The sequence below is a fragment of the Terrapene carolina genome, unplaced genomic scaffold (genome assembly GCF_002925995.2).
Source record: "Terrapene carolina triunguis isolate 2854851 unplaced genomic scaffold, T_m_triunguis-2.0 Scaffold789, whole genome shotgun sequence".
Lineage (NCBI taxonomy): Eukaryota > Metazoa > Chordata > Testudines > Emydidae > Terrapene > Terrapene triunguis.
The window spans coordinates 3074071-3095239 of NW_020665140.1; the positions used below are offsets into that span (position 1 = coordinate 3074071).

Consider the following 21169-nt stretch of genomic DNA (forward strand, 5'->3'; position numbering starts at 1 on the left):
AAGCAAGCAATATATATATATATATACACACACACACACAATCAAATATATAGCTCAATGCATTTAACTTCTTCATCACTTCTGTAAACTTTTAGATTTTTGTTAAAGTTTATCTCAGAGCACAAGTCAGGCAAATAGTTCCCAATCAGTAATATATTAACTGAATATTAGTCCCTTTCTGCTCATAGAACATCTATGAGCAGATAATGATTTCCTTGAATTCACATATTACTTGAAATAATTCAACCATCTTTTTTAATATACTCTATTAAGTGAATGCAAACATTTAAAAATCAAATTGTGCTGCTTAGTTGTCAGATAAGTCACATAGCATTATTTCTGGTTGTTTCTTTTCCCTGTGATTACAAATGCACAAGCACAATTCTGGCACAATTACCTGGACAGGAGAATTTAAAATTCAGTCCTGTGAATATTCAATATCAAAACTCTGACATTTGCTTTCTGCAGATATCTGTGCCAGTATCTGAATAGTCTGAATATTCAAAGAAAGTGAACACAAGGGGCACAAGCCTGAATGAAACATATTCATATGACATAATGAAGGATATCCAATATGACAGCCACACAGAAGAAATTCCAACAAAGCAAGTGTGAAATTTTGTCATTTGCCTTAAGCGCAAATACTTAGCAATAGGGTTGGGAGAAAAGGTTTGGAATAAATAGGAACCATATAATTCACCCAGACCTTCATCCAAAATTCAAACTGGATACAAAATAAAGCTTTCCTGTGGTTTATAAAAGTATGTTTGTTTGTTATTGTTGGGTTTTTTTCCATTTTACGTGCATCTGCAATTTTGAGTTAATACTGAATGCTGAGAAAGCACAATAAAGACAATTCTGTTGGTATTTCTGGTCTGACCAAAAGCAACAGGTACCAAGAATCTCACTAGAGATGTCACATTTGCAATTCCAAAAGGTTGAGTACGCTTTGGAAAAACCTCAGAACTTTCTTACACGATTTTCTCTCCTTAGAAAAGGCTTGTAACTTTTTTGGGGGAGGGGACATCTTCTCAAAAGCACTGAGTGTGGGACCCTGCTATCCACATAACAGAGGTTCCACAAATCATTTTTTGCTGCCAATAAAGTTCAGTGCAACTCTCTGATGTTTCTCAGGAGGGGGTGAGAGCAACTAAAGCAAAACTAATATTTTAATGAGACTGCTAGAGGAATGAATAATTCAGCATAAAATACCAGAATATGCAATTGGCAGTCACCGGCTTCAATATGTTTGATGATGTAAGGCCAGGCGACACCAGTGTCTTTTTTCATTCCTTTCTTTTTGCTAGGCAGGGCATTTTTCTGTTTTTACGTACATTCCCAAGTAAGTGAATGCATATGTACAAAGTCAAGGAGTGAACAGCAGCAATAACAGGAAGTTTTTCTCCCAAAGAAAATGCAACTAGAAATGGTTCCAGAACCGAGAGACATCTTCCCTTAATCCCTATTCCATCCTCTCCTGAATCTTACCTTTGCGAGAAGACGTCTCTGTAGGGGCTGCCATGCTGGAGTGCAATTCCATATCCCCTGTCTGCGACAGTGTTCCCAACTGTGTAAAAGGAGCAGTCTGGGTCATTGATGGCCACGTATTCCAGAACTGCTGCATCCCACACAAAGGCGTAGTTCCCATATTTCACCTGTAGCAAATAGAAGAAGAGCTTAAGGCTGCAGCTTGTCAACTTCAAAACAAGGCAGTTGTGACCAAAACTTGTTACCATCTGAAGGCTGTGTGATTAAAAAAATGTTGGGGTTTCAGTCCAGTTCCCAGCAGTTACGTGTCTATATCCCCCAAACCACTGCCACAGCTGATGCGGGTTGATGCTTTTGTTTGTAGATGCAGCAGGCATGCTAGGAACTGAATGTGAACTGAAAACAATTTGCCCTCAGGGATGAGGCATGCGGGTGGAGAATTTGGGATAAGCTTATACTCTTCCTGTTCAGTGTATAAATGGAGGACTTCAGTCCCCCGGGCTATCAATTGGGCACCTTTCACCTGTGCTAAATTCACACAGTGTAGATATGTGTGGGTGAGAGAGAATCAATGTAGTTCCTATTTTACTCCCTTCACACTTCTGACCAACCCTCTGGTCCTGGTGAAAGGATCATTTTATGGTGAAGGCAATGGATTGAGACTGAGGAGAACTGTCATCAATTCTCAGCTCTGCCACTGATTCCATGTATGACCTTGGACATGTCACTTGGTAACGGATCTTCAAAAAAGCACTACTCTCATTTAGGCACCAACATGGAGTGGCCAGATTTTCAAAAGTGCTCAAAGGGAGCTGCAGGGTACTGAGCACTTTTGAAAATCTGGCTATTTATCTCTGTCTTAATTCCATATCTGTAAAATGGTAATTCCCTGCTTCAGAAGGATACCATGAGAATAAATTTATTAATATTTGTGAGGTGCTCAGAGGCTATGGTGATTGGAACTAGATAAGTATCTAGATAGAAAATTTGCTTCAGTGATCTGAAACAAGACTCTTTTAAAGAGAAGCATTGCTATACAGATATATTTCCCCTGCATTAAAAAATGAAACAAAAACACAGTAGCAGCTCTGTGTTTCATTGTCAAGACTGACCATGACTGGCATATCACAATACCATTCCAATGAAAGCTCCACTTAGACCACACTAATGGAAAGATTTCTTCCTTAAGTTATACTAATGAAAAATTATGTGCCTTGCCCACCCTGCTGTCGAATCTGCTAGGTTGTAGGTAAATCTTACATGGGCAGTTCATGCAGCCTATTTTACTAGTGATTGCAGCTGCGTTAACATAGCTTTCTTGCTCAGAGTTTTAGCCAAACAATTAAATGATTGTTTTTCTGAAGATTATTTTATCATCCAGGGTGATGGAGCTCTCGGAAGTATCGTTGACTAGCCCTGGTGTTTCTGGCATTACTTTATGCACTTTTGTTGTCTGTGTGAAGCACTTGGGCCAGCAGATGTGAATCGCCACAATTGTGACTGAATCTGCAATTGTAATTGCCATCCAAAACCTTTGTTAATCTGCCAGGACATATCACTCCTCACAGCAGCAGCACTATTAATACTAGGTGGCCCATTTGTCCAAGACATAAATGGCACTGGCACATGTAATATAATTAGCTTTACCTAGAGAGGAACATACATTCTGTCTCACTCCTCAGCTGGGTCCATATCATGAATTGATCCTAGTGCCTGCGTACACAAGAACGTAGCAGCAGTTGAACTTAAAGCTGCGTGGATACTCTTATTTTGGTTTATACCGGGTTTATTTTGGTTTACCTTAATAAATTAGGAAAAGATTTAACTAATCTAAAAGAATTCTCATTTAGACCAAAATAAGGGGGCTTGCACCTGTTTAATTAAAATTGTAAAAAAAACAACAAAAAACTGATTTAAATTAAACTGCTACAATTTGGGGATGTAAAGAAGACTGTAGTATCTAAACACAAGCATTACTCCTATAAGGAGAGGATACATCCCACGTCATATCCACCACTATAGCAACTTCCTACATTAAATTACACACACATACTATGTTAAAGATCATTACTAAGGTTATAAAGTCAAACACTCAAAAGTTAGGAAATGCCAGACATAAGGTTGCCTTCTTTTTGTGGGTAATCTCCTAGGCTTTAAAAAAAACAAATTGAACCCTGTCCCAGAAATTCCATCATGTTGACACCCAAATGGTTCATTAGCAGGCTTGGAGCTTTTAGATCCACTGTACTGGCCCTTGCCACTTGACTTAATGGAGTAACTGATAGAGGATTGCTCTGTGGGTTAGTGCTAGAGAAAGAGGAGACATGCACTTGCCAATGGGATTCACAGATATTTGATGAGCAGAGGAATGATGAAACTCAGAAATTTTGGGTTCCATTCCAGGGGCTGGAAGGGATTTTGTTCTAATCCAGGGTTTCTCCACTTGGATCATGACTCAAAACTAGGTCACCAGAATGTGTCAAAGGATCACAGAGCTGGCTTTACTCAGCTCCCTGCTCCAGGAGTTGCGAACTGCTGCATGGGGTCACAGTGCCACTCAGATATGGCCCAGCCACCCTTACATCATGATGGCAGGGGGCCAGCCTGGCTAAATTTGAGTAAGTGGTGCTGTGACCCCATGCACCAAGTCACAATACCACTCTCACAAATTTGGCCTGGCCAGCCCCGCCATTAGGTCAATCCCTGAAGCGGGGAGCCAAACCCAGCCAGCCTTGCAGGAGAGGAGACGGGAGGTAGTGGTTGGTGTTACATTTCCCAGTAAGTACTGGTTCCCTGACATATCCTCTGCCCCTCAGCCGAGTGACACCCCATCTTCCATGCCCCCTGTCCCACCCCCCAGCTTGGGCCCCTCGATGTATCCCCAATCCCAAAGCTGTGTGACTCTCCCTCTGTCAGACCATCCATCTTGGCCCCCAGCACCCCAGATCTTCCTCCACTGCAACCCCCAGCCCCTTCTGCCCCCAACTCCTTTCCCCAGCCCCCCCACATATTCCACAGGAACCCAAATCCCCCATCCCTTTACCCTCTGCTCCCTATGTATCATGTGTGGGGTCTGTGTGGTTTTTTTGGGAGTTATCAGCTTGCCATGTGCCCCCGACCTCTCTGCCCCCATATTCTTTCCCCAGTCTCCCACTTCACTCCCACACCCCTCCGTCCCTCAGTTTGTTCCTCAGCAACCCTCAAATCACCATTTGCTTCCGCACTATACCCAATGCCCCCTGATCTCTTCAATTCAGCTCCAGCACCCCAAATCCCTCCCACCTTTTACCCTCTGTCTCCCAAGAAGGAACTATATTTTGGGGGAGTGACTTGGCTCACTACCCCTCCCCCCAGTTGCCAACGGGGGGTGGTTCCCAAGCTGTTCACATTTGGTTTTAGAATCTGGAATCTTAGCTCTGAGCCCCCATCCCAGCCCTCTGACAGACTCCTATGGGGGTGTCTCTCATCAGATCTGGGGGCTTCTCCGAGGTCTCTTGGTCGTGACAGTCCAAATGGGTTCTGAGCCCAAACAGGTTGAGAACCACTGCCGTAGTGGACACCTACTGTTATCCCCATGCCCCCAAGCTTGACTGATTCTGTCCCATCCCCTCCAACCTGGTCCTGTCCCAGTCCTGTCTCTTCCCCATTCCTGCATCTTTTTTCCAGTCTCCTCACCTAGCCAGTCCCAATCTCTACTCCTCACGCTTCTGATTCCAGTTCCAGTCTCCTTGCACCAGGTTCTACTCTCCCCTTCTGGACTCTTCTTCTCAGTCCTCATCTCCCCTCCTCTCATTCCATTCTTCCCATTCCCAGCCTCCTTGCCCAACCAATACCAGTTCCCCCTCCCTCCCTTTAATTCCTTATCCCCCACAAATCTCCTTGCCCAGATAGTCCCAGTGCCCCACCCCAGCTCCTCTCCCAGCCTCTCTCCCCCATCCCTATTTATGTTCACTATCCTCACAGAGATGGCAAAACACATTCCTGACACAAAGGTTACCTCCGTACCAAATTTTGAAGTCCCTGCTCCAAAGCACAGGAGCACTACAGCTTTTCAAAGAAAACAACATTAGAATTTTTGACCTTAGGCAAAACAATGTATTTTTCTCTAACCTTGCTCTTGGAAATAGCTGACATGTTTTTGGCTGAAATTTTCCAAAAACATTCAGCCCGAGGCAGACCACATCATGGAAAATATCATCCCAAATGGTTAAAGTTTGTCAAAATTATAAACAGTTGAAGACAAGGATTTATAACAGGAAGTGTCAACCAAACTTAACACGTGGTGCTATCAGTTCCATCTATACTACTCCACTGGAGGTACTGCATCAAAAGAAAATTACACTGCAACCATCCAGGGCACTAACTTCTGCTTAATATCTTTTTACCATCCAGGGAACTTACTCCTGCTTAATGCCTTTCTTTTCCTTTCCCACATATTCTCCTCAGTCTCATGCATACTCTCAGGATATAATTTATGTTATGCTAAATTTGTCCCCCTGCAATGTACCACTTTCCTCAACTGGATGGAATGTCAGACTTGCTCAAATGTATGTGATTATGTTCTCCATGAGTGGTTAAATACAACACCAAGTACAGACCTGTCATCTCTAAAGTGCATGTGATTCTGTCACCCTCCAATTGCTGCAGCCTATAAGCTGTAAAAGTACTTCCCTAGCATGAACTCTTTCATGAGTTACCACTGGAGTTGTTCAAGAAATGCTGAACTAATGTTCAGGTTCAAGAAATGCTAAACCACATTTGAACACTAGTGGTGAAGACCTTGCTAGCGACTGTTCTTGTGCTCCCTATTTCTCTTGTGGAGTTTGGGTTCTTTGCCTTTTCTCTGATTATTCACATCCTCCATCTCCCTCCCTGCCACCTTCCAGTGATGATACCACAACCAAAAGCTGCAAGCCCAGCAGTTGTTTTAACTAACTGATCCAGCAATGAGACCGCCAGATGAGATCCTAGAGCCAGGTAGGAAATGGTTTTCCTATCTTGTGAGAATTTGAGATTTTGAAAAATATCCTCAATTCAAATCAGGATGAAAAGTCAAAATCTTTCCTTAACTAATAATTACCTTACATTATTAAATGGAAAGTCATTTTGACCCAAAAACATTTTTTTATTTTGAAAATGTCAAAATGTGACATTTAAATAATTTTGAAACTTTTCAAAATTGTTTTGAAATGGGAAATTTATTAGGAATGACCCTTTCCCACAAAGACTTTCAATTTGGACAAATTCACTTTTTCCCCAATGTTAAATGTTTCGTCAAAAATTTTCCTATCAGCTCTACTAGATTCTTCACTGACTTGCTATCCCATTGGTCTCTCTGGGGGCTCAGAGAAGTCATGATATTTTTCTCCTGACTCCTCTCCCTGGTTCCATTCTGCATTTCTATATCATACTAGGCAATCACATTGTAAAATTGAGATGAATTCACTAGATGTACAGAGACAACGGTAATAAATAATAGCTAAGTAAAAAGTAAACAGAACATAAAGAGGCAATCTGGGGCTAGGCAGCCCAAAAGAGGATTAAAACCCAAATCAGCATATTAAATTACACCATGTCATCACATCATTTCAATCGGAGCTTGACAATGTAGATGATATTTATAAGGACTGTTTACAATTAAAAACTACTGAAGCATGCCATGATAGATTTTTGTTTGAGAGATGTAGTGCACAAGAGGCTCTTGCATTTGGTATACATTCTTTCACATGCATAATCAATCTTCTCTGGACTAAACACACAAAGGCTGGAGAGGAACAATTTTTGTTTAATGCTCTAGAGCTGGAGGAATTTTCTTCTTTTTAACAACTAAGATTTTGGAGCAGAGAGGGAACCAGATTGTCCATGGAGCTTGCATGAATATACAAGGATAGGGGGAGGAGGACAGGGTGCAAGGAACTCTCTTTCACACCCTTCATGACCTGCACAAAGGCCAGGGAAATTGTAGTCCTGGGGTTTGGGGATGTGTAGGAATTTCTCTCTCTGGACTCCACTGGGGTTGCAAATCATCTCAAGGGGGCCAGGGAGCAGTGGGGAAAAGATGAAGTTACATCCTAAAGGATAGTGTAGCTTGCAGGCTCCCTCTGAGCCTGGGAGCTGTCGGCCCAATCCATCCCCGAGCTCTTCCTGTGGTGGGCTGGCTCGGCCTACTCCCAATGTACTTAAAGGCATATTCTGAGCAAGAAAGAAAGACAAGACTCTCTTCAGCAGTGAGGCTCTGTGGGGGTAGCACACCCCAGTCTGGAAGGCAGACAGGTACAATATGCAAGACCGAAGAATCATGAGGGGTCCGTCTCAGAGGGAGATCATGAGTGAGGGAAATAAGAGTGAGGAGCAGAAGTCCAGGAGAGGGAAAGTGAAGAGGCAAGGTGTGGTATAATTCCTGGAGAGGATTGGGATGGATTTTTAGCAATAGGAAAATTAAGAAGAGGTGGCTGAGTTAGGAGGAAGAGAGTCTGTTCATAGGGCAAACAATTTTGACAGGTGGGGGATGGTAGTTGGAGGCAAAGTTTTGGTAGGCCATGCCCTGTTTTGTCTTAATCTACCCTTGAAGATTCATACTGAATGAAAGAGAGTTGTGTGTTTATAAGCAGGCTAAAACCCCACTCAGTTACTTCAAAAAGGTTCCTGTTTAGGTTTCTTGCTGTCAAAGCCATTCATAGTAAAAATGAGAAAATATAAAGAGTGCAAAAACATTTCTGGTCAATAAAAAGCATGATGAAGTGAACAGATGCAAATAAATAGCAAAATCCCTGGACCAAGCCAAACTCTCAGCTACTAGCAAAACTTGTCACAATTAAAATTTGGGTTCCAGCAGAGACTTCATGATTTGTGTCTAGGGTCTGGAAGTATCCCAGGCTGTACATGCAGTGGACACCGCTCTTTATGGGACACAGAAGTGAGACACTGAGGAGACATATGAAGTCATCCATCTACCTACCAGTACAGTATTGTTCCATACAGCACAGTACATTTTGTTGCATTATTTGTCCCAAGCAATAGAACTTTCCCTACTTCCTTTAGGAGACTATTCCTTAGCCGAGTAGGTCTATTTTTTCTTGATATTTAGCATAAATATTTTATTTCTTCCTTCTTCAATCTTCTACTGTTTTCATTTTTCTTTCATCACTTCTAGTCACTCCTTGTGTCACTCTAAATGATCTTTCTACCTCTTTGGGGCTGAAATCTTTCAAATATTATAGGCTGTAATCATGTCTCCACCATCTTGCTTGTCACTTAGCCAAGCTAGATATAGTTAGTGTAGCGCTCTTATCTTTTCTCCTAAATCAATCCTTTCAACTCCCCAATTATTGTTATTTATTTATTTTGCTCACTTAAGAACTCTCTCTAAGTTACAATTATCTATCTGGTAATGAGGAGTGCATTCCCTAAGAGAGTGTCAACTGCTTGTAAAGTTGTCTGGCAGTATTAGATGAATTTGGTTCCCTTTTTAGTGTGTGCTTCCTAGCATAAGGGCAAAATTATCTTCTCAGATTCACACAGTATATCTTCATGGTTATTTCTCTCTCTCAATATGCAGAGATTTTAAACATAGGAAAAATAAGAAAAATGAAGATGAGATCTAGATCTGAGAACAGAGTTATATGCTATGTGTCTATGTACCCATTATATGGGAAGTTGAGGAGGTGGGGGCTGGCACAACGAATGAAGGAGGAAGTGGATTCTAGAACAAAATGATAATTAAAAGCCCTATAGCCTCATCACTGAGATGAGTGTAGGTTCTCTAGCTTTTCAACAAGCATGTTGCAAATTCTCCACTCTGAGACACATGATAAACAGCAAACCCCCCAGCTCCACATCATGACAAAAAGCTAAAGAACGATAATCAATTACAGGGACTAAATAAAGGCAAAAACTCAAGGGAAAAGGACAGGATCTTTGTAGTATCACTCACAGCAGATTTGTATTCCTGAATTCTACATTTCCACATAGTTATATTGTAATTTCATGGGGAGATAATGCCATTTCAGAATGATGGCAAATCTGAATGCAGTTCACACTCTATCATGCAGCACCCGGGAGGGTTGAGAAAAAAATTTGTATGGAGGAAGTATGTTATCAGTCAGCAGCAATCCTGGCTTTCTAGTCAATCTAGATATAAAGCCTGAGCGCTACAAACTGTATCCCTTCTTTCTACATCACACATAATCAGCATTCGTGCGAGTGTTGTAAGGGAAAGGCTAAAAAAAGTTTTGTGTATTTGATGAAGATCCCCATACAAAATTAGAAACAAAACCGGATATATGGTCTTTTTATAAGGATTTTTTGTATGCATGACACTGGATTTTAAGTGAAGCTAGGAGATTGATTATTGGACCAAAATGTTTGACCCCACTCTTCAGTTTAGTGACTCATTCCAAGTGAGTTACTGTAAAAAGGGAATATTTTTAGCATTATATACATCAGGGGAAATCAGCACATCGGTGGTGTTAAAAATTATTTCCATAAGACTGTGTATCACTACACATTATAAGATCTTTCCTCTTGTCGAAACCTTGACTATAAACACTGTACCAACTTTATCCCTGATGCAACTCTATCTAAAGCAGTGGAGTTACTGCAGGCACGCATTTGATCCATTATATATTTCACTGTATGTAAAGCATAAGGTTGATTCATATTTACTGGTGGCATTTCTAAGCGTCTTTGGGCCAACTCATAAAAGTGAAGAAGGCTACAGGCTCCATCAGCACAGTGTTTGAGTTCAATACTATATAATCTTGTCCTTCATGTTACTTTTAACATTTTTAATATACATTTATAATTACAGAAAATTATAGTCTTCATAGCAGAAGAAAATACAGAGTAACTATCTACTTCAAGGTTTCCCATTTGAGTGTTGTAAAATATTTTTAAAGATGTTTTTACAAAAAGAGATATGCAGGATATGCAAAAAAGCTGTATTTCTTCTTTAAAAGACATAAATAAATGTCCAGGGGAAAAATGTTAAGATACATTACAGGCTACATAGAATTAGCAGTAACATCTGTAAAAACAATAGAATATTCTAGTTACATAAATGTGTACACATTTTTAAAAATAAAACAATGTTTGAAGCCCAATGTTTAAATTAAGGTTAAATTGATTGGGGAAAAATAAATGTATTGAAGTCTGGGAACTCAAACAAAATCCCTGAACACACTAGTGTATTCCTCTACTTCAGAAAAACACACTCACAGTGTTTTTTCCATACATTTCTAATAAAAACCACATACCCCCAACTGCAGAAGATCTTTCTTTACCTAATAGGGCACCAACTGAATTGCCACTATTTAATTAAGGACCGCATACCCAGAGACAGAGTCTCATCAGATTCACCCTTTTGGAATGTGTCAATGACCACAACAGAAAATACAGATATAGAAACAAACAGAAGACACAGATTAGTCACTTGCCCCCACGTTTCACATACCCATTATAGTCAAGGGATGACATTGTTTCACAGTCCACTATCTACATGTGTTGTCCAGTATCTACCATTCTGCTACACTAGCTATACAGAGGAAGAACACTACCATATGCAGCTAATTTTATTTTTCCTGTCCATGTGGTCTGAAACCTGAGCATCCACACACCATACATTTAGTCATCCACTGTACAAACACTAGATGCAGACCATAGGGAACTGTACTTTATTCTCCAAAACAATTTTATGACCTTACATGTTACGAGGAGGCTATAGAAGAGTAGATAGCAATGGGAAGAGTACTTGAAATACTTAGATTAAATGCTGGTTCACATCATGTAGATACTGCACTCTAAAATGGGATGTAGCAGGAGTTGGGGGCAGAATTAAAGCTATTTGTGGAATCTTAATTCTAAATTTCCATATTTCCAGATGTTGCCAAATGGCAGTTTGCTGGTCATCTTGCAGCCTCACAAGAAAGCATCTTCAGTAGAAGGGATTGGAAGCACAGTAAGCTCCATCATCTCCTGTCCCAGGATCTCACCAAGGTCATTGTCTATTAGAATTGAGTGAAAAATGGTATTTCCAACTCCAAGAAATTCTGATATTTCATCATTTGTTTTCATCTCAAATTGGGATAAAAAGTTGAAATACTAACATTTTTATTGGAATGAAAACTTTAAAAAAAAATTCCATTTGGGTCAGAATGAAATGTTTGTCATTCCCAAACTGAAATGTTTTGTTTCAGATTATTGAACTGACTCAAAACCTTTTGTTCCAAGTGAGCTCAGCTTTAAAACCATATCTGCCTCTGGTGCCATCTTGCTTCATGGGAGTTGTAGTTCTGGTGCTTCTTGCCCCATTTTCTCCTGTGGGCCAGGGCCTCTGGTCAAACTATATCTCCCATAATAAAGCTCTTGTTTTGTAACTCATGATGCACGGCATCGCTTGCTCAGAGGGCAGACTGTGGTGCACCATGGGAGATGTGTTTAGGTGTTGGAGTTCAGCCCATAGGGTAGAATACAGGCACAAGGCACCCAAATTATGACACCCATGAGTAGAGCTGCACAAACATTTTTATCCAAAACATTTTTTTTTTTGCAGAAAAATGCAGATTTGGGTTGACCAAAACATTTTGTCAATTCATGTCAAACTTGCCAAATTGTTTCGGTAATTTAAAAAAAAAAATCACTGACATTTTCTAAATGAAAGGTTTTTTTATTCCAAACAGCTTTTCATTTCAAAATGTACTTCAATTGTGTTGAAAACATTTAAAAAAAAAAGTTTAATTAGCTTAAAACTAGAAGAAAACATTTTGTTTGACCTGAAACAATTTTTTTCCCTTTTTGGTTTGCTGAAAATTAAAAAAAAATTATTCTGATTGACCCAAAATTAATAGATTTTATTTTTCAGTACAATAGAATAGAAGAGAGCAGATTCATCCCTAAAAATTGTCCAAGCTAGAAATTAAATAATGAGACTGGGGGTTAGAACTCTTAACTTCATCTCTCTCTAGTACAAATTTAATCTTTCATTACATTGTCATATCAGGTTTCAGCAGCTTGTGTGTTTGTTTCAGTTATTACTTCATCGGTTTAGAAGAGGTACTGTATAGCAAATTTGTTGCCAATTGCTTTAGAAAAGATTATCAAGCATCGAGAGCAAAATTGCTCTTAGTTACACTATGTAAACCTGGAATAACTGCATTGAAGTGAATATTATTCCAGATTTACACCACTGTAACTGAGAACAGAATTTGTCCCTCAGTTTTTAGCTTGGCTTCCAGCTGCTAAAATAAATATGAATTTTGCTGTTGTAATTAATAATATTTTATAAGTCACAAAAATATAATAACCAGAGTTGACAGGGTAAAGACAAAACAAAAACACAATTTCTAAATTGGAAAAGAAAATGTATTTAGTAATCTTTTCAAGTTGTCACAGCAAAGCACTGAAAGGCAGCAGATCTCTCTGATCACTGACATGCAGCTGAGCCACAGGTAATTGAAACTAATGCCAGTTTCAGTGGGAAAAAAACTAGAAGGGAAAAAAGCACAGCGGGAACAGAAAACCACTTGCAATGCGTTACTTTAAAAGGTTATGAACCATTTCTTCAGAGTGGCTCCCTGCCTTTTTCTTCTTACCTGACAATTTAAGTGGTACAGATATTAGTGAGTAGCATTTTAAATGAACACTAGCAAAGGTCACCTGTAGAAACTACGTGGAAGCATCTCAGCCTTTCCCCAGGCATAGATGAACCATAGCAAATGCCGATCTTATTGATGGGAAAATTTAAAACACAATGCCACTAAAGACAGCTCCCCACTCTGATTTTATTTATTTATTTATTTATTTAATTAATTTATTATCAGGTCAGAATTCAGTCCTGACGTATGGAGGCACAATTCCCATTGGCTGTGCTGATCTACACCATAAATGAGTTTGGCCATTGGTTTCTTCTATGCTCCCATTTGAGTCTTGTAAGTCAACCCTAGGAATAGACAATAGTTAATTGTGGTTTGTTCTTAAATTCAATTCAAGTCATCTTAATTTTGGTCTCATGAATTAGAGAATGAGAAAGTTCCAGGCACTACTCTTTTTATTTAGGATCTGTAAAAAGCACCATAGGAATGCATAACCATCATTCTATGGCCTCTCTCAGTGTGACGGGGTTCTGGAGGTTGCCACCTGGAACTGAGGTACAGCTGAGCCCTTTGTGTCACCAATCTGGGTTCCCTCTTGCACTGTGATGTTGTGACAGGCTGCAAAACCCTCCAAGCTTGCACGCACACCAACCTCCCCAGGCAGAGACCACACCCAGCTGTGTTCATGAATGCTCTGGCCAGCCACTCATGAACCCACAATAGAGAGGCTACAGCCTAAACATTCCTCGCTCCCCAGCCTGAGACTCCAGAGCTGTACCGTCCTGCCCTGGTCAAAGCCCAACCATTATGAATTTATTACCCAGTCCGCCAATCTTACAAAGGAAAGTGGACATGCACTAACCCTTGATCATGAGCCAAGATTTATCCCTTTCGCACTTCAAACAACACACAGTGTTTTAAGTAAAATATAAAATAGATTTATTAACTACAGAAAGATAACTTAAGTGATTATAAGTGATAGCAAACAGATCAAAGTAGATTACCATAAGAAATAAATCAAAACACAAACTAAGCTTACAATATTAGCTAGGATTTGAATCAATAAATTCTCTCCCTGACCGTTGATACAAGCGGTCCACCAAGTTTCCATATACAGGCTAGAAATCCCTTTAGCCTGGGACCATTACTTCCCCCCAAGTTCATTCCTTTTCATCCGGTACTTTCAGGTGTTGTTGTAGGGAGATTGAGGTGCAGTCATGATGTCATTTCCCCCCCCCCTTTAATATCTTCTTCCAACATGCTGGAAAGCTCTTTTACTGTGACCTGGGTCAAACAGTTCCCATTGTGTAGTGCTATCTCTGAGAGGTTTCTATTGTACACAGTTCCTGGGGTAATCCTTGTGCTTGTGTGCATTTCCTCAATAAGCCATTAACATTGGTTGGCCTTTCTATTGTCGTACCTGAAAGGCTGCTTGTGGGTATTCTCAACCTCATAACATGTTTCAGAGCACATACATAGCCAAACTTCGTAACTTCACATACAGTGATAGCACATACAATCCAACGAGATATTAATGTCTATCAGATCAAGACTTTTAGAATGATATCTCACAAGGCATACTTTGTGCAAAATATATCCTAATTATATGACTGTGGTGAATATGGGGGTGCCAGGGTGTGTCAAGCTCAGTGCCATCAACACCACTGTACTGTTGCCCTGATGGCTGCCCCCATCCACTAAGAAAAAAATATCAGCACTTAAACACCACTTAAGAGCTATTTTCCCTTTTCTTCCTCCTTCACCAAAGGATCTATCAGAAGATAAAGATCTAAGGCCATATTTCCACAACTCTGTGGTGCAAAGCAAACATAAGTAATCAGCTCAGGATTCCCCTTGCCTAGGTGAATCCAGTTGTCAACATATAGTTCATGCCTGAGGCAAACGGGCCAGGCCCTAAATTGCTGGGATCCCATGCTCAGGTGCCAGAGCAGCTTCTTGAGGGCCACTGCAACTAGTACAATTTAGAGCAGCGTCTTAGCTGCTCTAAATTTTTGCTTGAGACCGAACTGGTGCTTGGCAGATGCACCCTTAGCCTGAGCTGCACTGTGTTCCACATGAGCGGTATTCTTGATCTGGCTATGCAGATTTGTGTGTGAATAAGGGAGGGTTGGGGGAAGGAGAAGGGGAATTCCCTCCTCTGAACTGTTTGCTAGATTTAAATGTTCAATAACCAACCTGCCAGGCAATATATCCTTCCCTTCGACCTGTACTAATTATCCTGTGTTTTATAATATCATTTGGTAAGTAGTACCTGAATATTTGGGAGATGGGCACTTTTGTTATGCTGACAGGTTAGTCTGACAGATCAGAGACAGAGATTAGACAGACAGAAATATATTATGACATACTGTTTACACTGGTCTGCAATTTCAAGCAGTACAGGCTCCTCAGGGTAGCCAAGGAAAGCTTTGGCTAGCCCAGACAAACTAGGATGTCTATCTAGTGATAGATATTGGCTCCGAGCATGTCTTTATGTGGCCATTTTGCTCACCTACTTTCAGATGTCAGCACCCTTCCTGGCTTCAAGACTCCTGTGTGTGTTTTTCTCCCCCCGTTTCTAGGATTTTCACAAATAAATAATTACAACGGTCTATTGAACATACACAGAGCAGACGAACTAAAGGGTATTATGCTTAGAGGCATAGTATTATGGAACAAAACCCGATCTACAATTTTGGGAAAGGTTACATAACCTAGTGCTGTAGGTGGGAGATAAATGCAGGTGCATTGAGGGAAGAAGCCAGGCCAAATTAAGGCAATCCAGAACTGTAGGCATATCCAACATGCACCCTCTATAGCCGTTACTGCATCCTGGCTTCACCTCACCTCTTGGAGCTATTGTTTCAGGCTCTCTGCCCAACTCAGGCAGACATCAGTTACACTTGATTCATATTTTTTCAAGCATTTCTTTCCATCCATAAGTACTAGAAATATTTTTCTTAAATGAAAGCTGAGATTTTCATCTCCTCATGTGACTCCAGGAACTGGAGTACTAGCATTGGCTTTATGATGCCTATGCCTTCTTCTGGCCTTGGAGGGAGTTGCTAAGGGAAATCATAAGCAGTAATAGCGTCATCTCTGCAACAGCTGGACATGTGAGGAAAAGAGTACTCAAAATCAGATCTAGTATCTTCTGTCCATTAACAAAACAAAAAACAAAACAAAACAAGCCAAACAAAGGTGCTTTCATAGCACCCAAAACTGTGCTGACAAGTCTCTGCCCAAGAGATCTTAGAAACAAACAAACAAAAAAATCTGTATTCATCTGCATTTCAGGCTCCTTTCAAGTTATTTTTGTTAGAAAGGTTGATAGGAGAATTCATTAGAGAAAAAAATGTGCATGACATAAATCTCAGTGTTGCACATTTATCTTCCTTCCTTGCTTGTGTTTTTTACTCCTTTGCTTTCGTCCTATGGTGAAAGTGATGGATGTTTGGGTAACAGGTCTAAAAAGAGTGACACTTTGCTTCATTCCCCTTTATACTGAGTATATTGGCTGAGGGAAATGATGATTTTCTCCAGATTAGGGAGAGAAAGGAACACAGTGAGGAACATAACTTAGGGAGGGGCAGTATTTTTTTCTCTCTCTCATGGACTCAATGAGAGATATTCAAACACAAGCCAACAGAACCCAAGCCTCAGGGGCTGGGAGGTAGAAAGATTGCCAGGAGTGGGGCCAACAGGCACAAACAGCTCATAACCCCCACTGCACCAGTGGGCCTGGAACTCCAAAGGTGGGCAGGGCCAGGAGAAGGAAGGGTCCGGCTTTCAGGGAGCAGTATAGATTTAGCACCTCTCTAATGGTGGGCTCCTCTGGGGTCCCAGCTGGATTTTAAAGTTACTCTTTCCCACATAAAACCTGCACGAGGACTAGAACCCCTCTTCCACTGGGGTGAATCTTCCCCTCAGGCTTAACTGCTCCAGCAGGTGCAGATTTGCAGCCCCTCTGTGCCTGTAGGAGTGAATCTAGCCCAATAACAAGTCACCAGCCTTGTACCAAAGCTGTAAAGATTATACCCTGGTGTGTTGCCCTGTCTTCCATGTTACTCAAAGGAGTTCCCACAACACAGAATATTCTCTTTCTGTGATAGAGAGTATCATAGCTGTCAGCTCAATAATGGCTAGCATTTGACCTCTTAGCTTTCCATAGACTGATTTCAAGTTCTTTTTTATTGAATTATTTATATCCATCCTAATTTTTCACTGTTATGTTTTTTGTGTGTCATCTCTCTGGATAAATTTTTCTTCTCACAGCTATATTTCCCAATACTGCAGACTAAAGAAACAGACATGAAAATAATGCTACAGGTCTGAGTTCAAAATGTCTGTCCTTTCTTACCTTCCTCCTTGGACTTTGCTATTACAACACACAGAGCATAGAAGACATCACAGGGAGGGAAGCCACTGCAGGGGTGGTATTAATGTTTCTGAATTGGGTCAATCAAAATATTTTGTTTAGATAATTTCAAAATGTTTTCTTTTGAATTTGACCATTTTAAATGTAAAATTTTCAATATAAATTAACTGAAATTTCAAAATGAAAAATTGTTTGAAACCATATAAAGGAACTTTTCATTTTGACACTTTCAAACAACAAATTTAAAAAAAAAATTGAAATGGGAAATTCATTGACACCAAACCTTTACTGTGAACAGTTTTGGTTTTGACCAATTAACATTTTCTGACAAATATGTTTTGTTGAAAAATTCCCAACCAGCTCCTGTTTTAGTGGCACTATATTTGCAGCAGTTATAAAGAATGAAAACACTTACAAATAGAATAATTAGGACTGTAAATAATTATCTCTCCCAGTTCGTCTTCATCCCTTCCAATCTGTTGGGTGATAACAGCATCATGTGTCTCATTACATTTTGCCTGAGTCTTTTTGATTGAAACTTGGCAACAGTGCAAATATCACTCCACTATAAACAAGAGGAATAGCTCTTTGATAAATATCCATTCAGTCACTGATGTGGACACAGCGGCAAAACGAGGAGAGACACATACATGGAATTAAGCAGTAAGCCACAACTTTTATTAAACTTTAACATAGAGGAGGGGCGCTACCCGACAATCACCCATGCTCTCCTATACCAGGTATTTAATTGGTTTCAATGTGCAGTCAAAGGGCTCTTTACCATATAACCCATAACGCAGTGTAGTTCTGCTCAGCCTATCCCCGAGGACTCAGCTCTCTCTGAGTCCTAGCACATTTCCTGCCCCTCAACTTCCTCCAAGGGTACAGAAGGGTGGAGACCTCAGCCCATGAGGGCAATAAGCAGGGCTGGTGCAAGGATGTTTCGCGCCCTAGACAAAACTTCCACCTTGCGCCCCCCGAGCCCTGTGGCAGCTCTCCGCCCCCCCCCCCACCCTAAGGCAACCCCAACCCCGCAGCAGCTCCCCACCCCCCCTCCACCCTGAGGGCCCCGCCCCGCGGCAGCTCCCCCCAGCCTGGAGAGCCATGCGGCAGCTCCCCGCCCCAGCTCACCTCTGCTCCGCCTCCTCCCCGAGCATGCCGCCCCGCTCTGCTTCTCTCCCTCCCAGCTGTTTGGTGCCGCAAGCCTGGGAGGGAGAGAAGCAGAGCGGGGCGGCGTGCTCAGGGGAGGAGGCGGAGCAGAGGTGAGCTGGGGTGGGGAGAGGGTCCCCTGCGTGTCGCCCCCCCGTTACTTGCTGCAGATGGCCCTCCCCGCGCCCCCCTACCCCAGCTCCCTCCGCCTAAATGCCGACGACAACCAGGGCGGCCAAAGATCCGGCCGCCACGGTCGCCGCCGAAGGACCCGAAATGCTATCCCCCAAATGCTAGTGCCCTAGGCGACCGCCTAGGTCGCCTAATGGGTTGCACCGGCCCTGGCGATAAGGTCTCACCTTATCACATGAGCCTCAGGCCTATCATCAAAATCCCAGGTCTTTTACCTCTGGGAACTGTTCATTTTATTTTCTTAACCACACTGGAAACTGGCTGCAAGTTGCGATGAACAAACAATTACACCCCAGAACCTCAGTTATGTACTAAGCACATTCCTACTTAGATAAAGATAAATATGGAGATATACCTATCTCCTAGAACTGGAAGGGACCCTGAAAGGTCATTGAGTCCAGCCTCCTGCCTTCACTAGCAGGACCAAGTACTGATTTTGCCCCAGATCTCTAAGTGGCCCCCTCAAGGATTGAACTCACAACCTTGGTTTTTAACAGGCCAATGCTCAAACCACTGAGCTATTTCTCCCCCTTATGGCTTGAAAGTGCTGCAAAGACGACAAAAAACGCCTTCATCCTGTGCCAATTGGCCCATTGGAGAAAAAAATTCCTTCTTGACCCTGTAACCTACCAGGCCAGGTTCCCATTCCTAGTTCAGGTGGGTACGAAAGAGGCTCCACATCGTCCCTGCACTGGGATAAATCCTGGGAGATGGGGGATGCTGGCCAATCAGCACCCCTTTCCCCCAGCTGGCCAACAGATGCCAGAAATTCCCAGGGGGTTGAGCTACCTATTGTCCATTGGTGAGTGTCTCCCTCCCTTGCTCCTGGAACTGTTCCCACCTTTCACCATTAGCTTCATCAAGCTCCTCCACCTATTTCTGTCACTCTTTACATTTGAGTTATTTCACATTTCTATCTCACTTCAACTGTGTGTGTTTTTTTGCCAAATATAGGAGCCCTGCTCCTGACACATTAATAAAAACCTCAGTATGACTCACTACAAGAAATAAGAAAAATGGAATTAAAATATTGACGAATGGAATAAGCCATGGTTTAGATGTTTTCATCTCTAAATTTCTTTAATGCCATGAAATTAGTTCATTGTCTTCCTTAAAATGAATCCGCATTAGACTCTCAGTTAGGAATTATGGAGCAGATTTTCAAGGTTAATTATGCACATGGATATGTGTTCATGCCTTATGCAACCTGTGTTTGCATGGAAATCAGGCATTTGTGTATGCATATGGTCAGTTAAGTGCTTAACTAGTCATGTACACCAGTAAATATCCTACCTGAGTGCAAGAAATCATTCCATCAGTTAATAGTGAGCATCAGGAGGTAGAAATAAAAATCACAGGTAATAGCATCACAGAATTCTCTATCAGAAACTGTAGCCCTGTATCAAAACAGACTTACAGATATGTTAAAGTATACATAGTAATTACTGGGAAAAGGCCACCACCTTATTAGATATCTTAATCTGTTTCTGTGTTTTAGTATCAGTTATGCTGTTTGTTTCATTAAAGCAAAATCCACTATAACCTGAACTAAAAGAATGTTAAACACCTAAATCGGATGTTAAAATGGAAAGTTATGAGTATTTCACAACATATTAATAGTCCCCTTTCTGTTATAGTTTAAAAAATTACCCAGACTTCTAAAGCACTATTCTGCATTCAGAGGTTGTGACACCATACATAAGGACGTATTTTTAATTTTGATGCTCTGCCATCTCATATATCAAGATAGAATCATAGGAATAGAAGAGACTGAAGTGTCATCTAGACTAACCCCCTGCCAGGATGCAGGATTTGTTATGTCTAAACTATCTAAGACAGATGGCAATCCAGCCTCCTTTTGAAAACCTCTAGTGAAGGAGCTGCCACAACCTCTCTAGGCATGTGAATATAACCATCACAATTTCTTTAGAAGAGAAAATCCAACTAAAATTATAGACAACTGTAATGTTGTTCAAAGTCATTCATACAAATGCAAAAAATGTATTACATAGAAATAAATTAGTAGGTGTTTTATAGTTTTAAACTATAGTTTTAAAATTCTCCTGGCCCTGCACATTGTCTCTTTTACAGGAACTGTGTCACTGAGTGGAACCCACAAAATGGGCAGAAAATACCTGGAAGATCAGGAGGAATTTTAAAGGGCCAGGACTGTATAACATCTAAACATTTTTTTCTTGTTTAATATGCTTTTAAAACGACCATGGTCAGCTATTTTCTAGAATTTGATTTTTTGTTACTCTCCATTGTTTAGAATGCTCTTACAAATGATTCTCGTTTAAGAGATTTTATTCCTCTATTCCACTATGGCTCCATCTTAAGACAGCAGCTTTCCTCAACTGGACAATCAAGGCAG

At 41.0% G+C, this 21169-nt stretch overlaps 1 protein-coding gene across 1 annotated transcript in view; it reads right to left on the minus strand.

Annotated features, from left to right (window-relative positions):
- GRID2 (glutamate ionotropic receptor delta type subunit 2) overlaps nt 1-21169 on the minus strand; it is a 1014260-nt gene that overhangs the window by 101054 nt on the left and 892037 nt on the right. The window contains exon 14 of the mRNA XM_024197621.2: nt 1489-1655. Coding sequence (XP_024053389.2) covers nt 1489-1655 — 167 coding nt within the window. The remainder of the gene's footprint in view (nt 1-1488; nt 1656-21169) is intronic.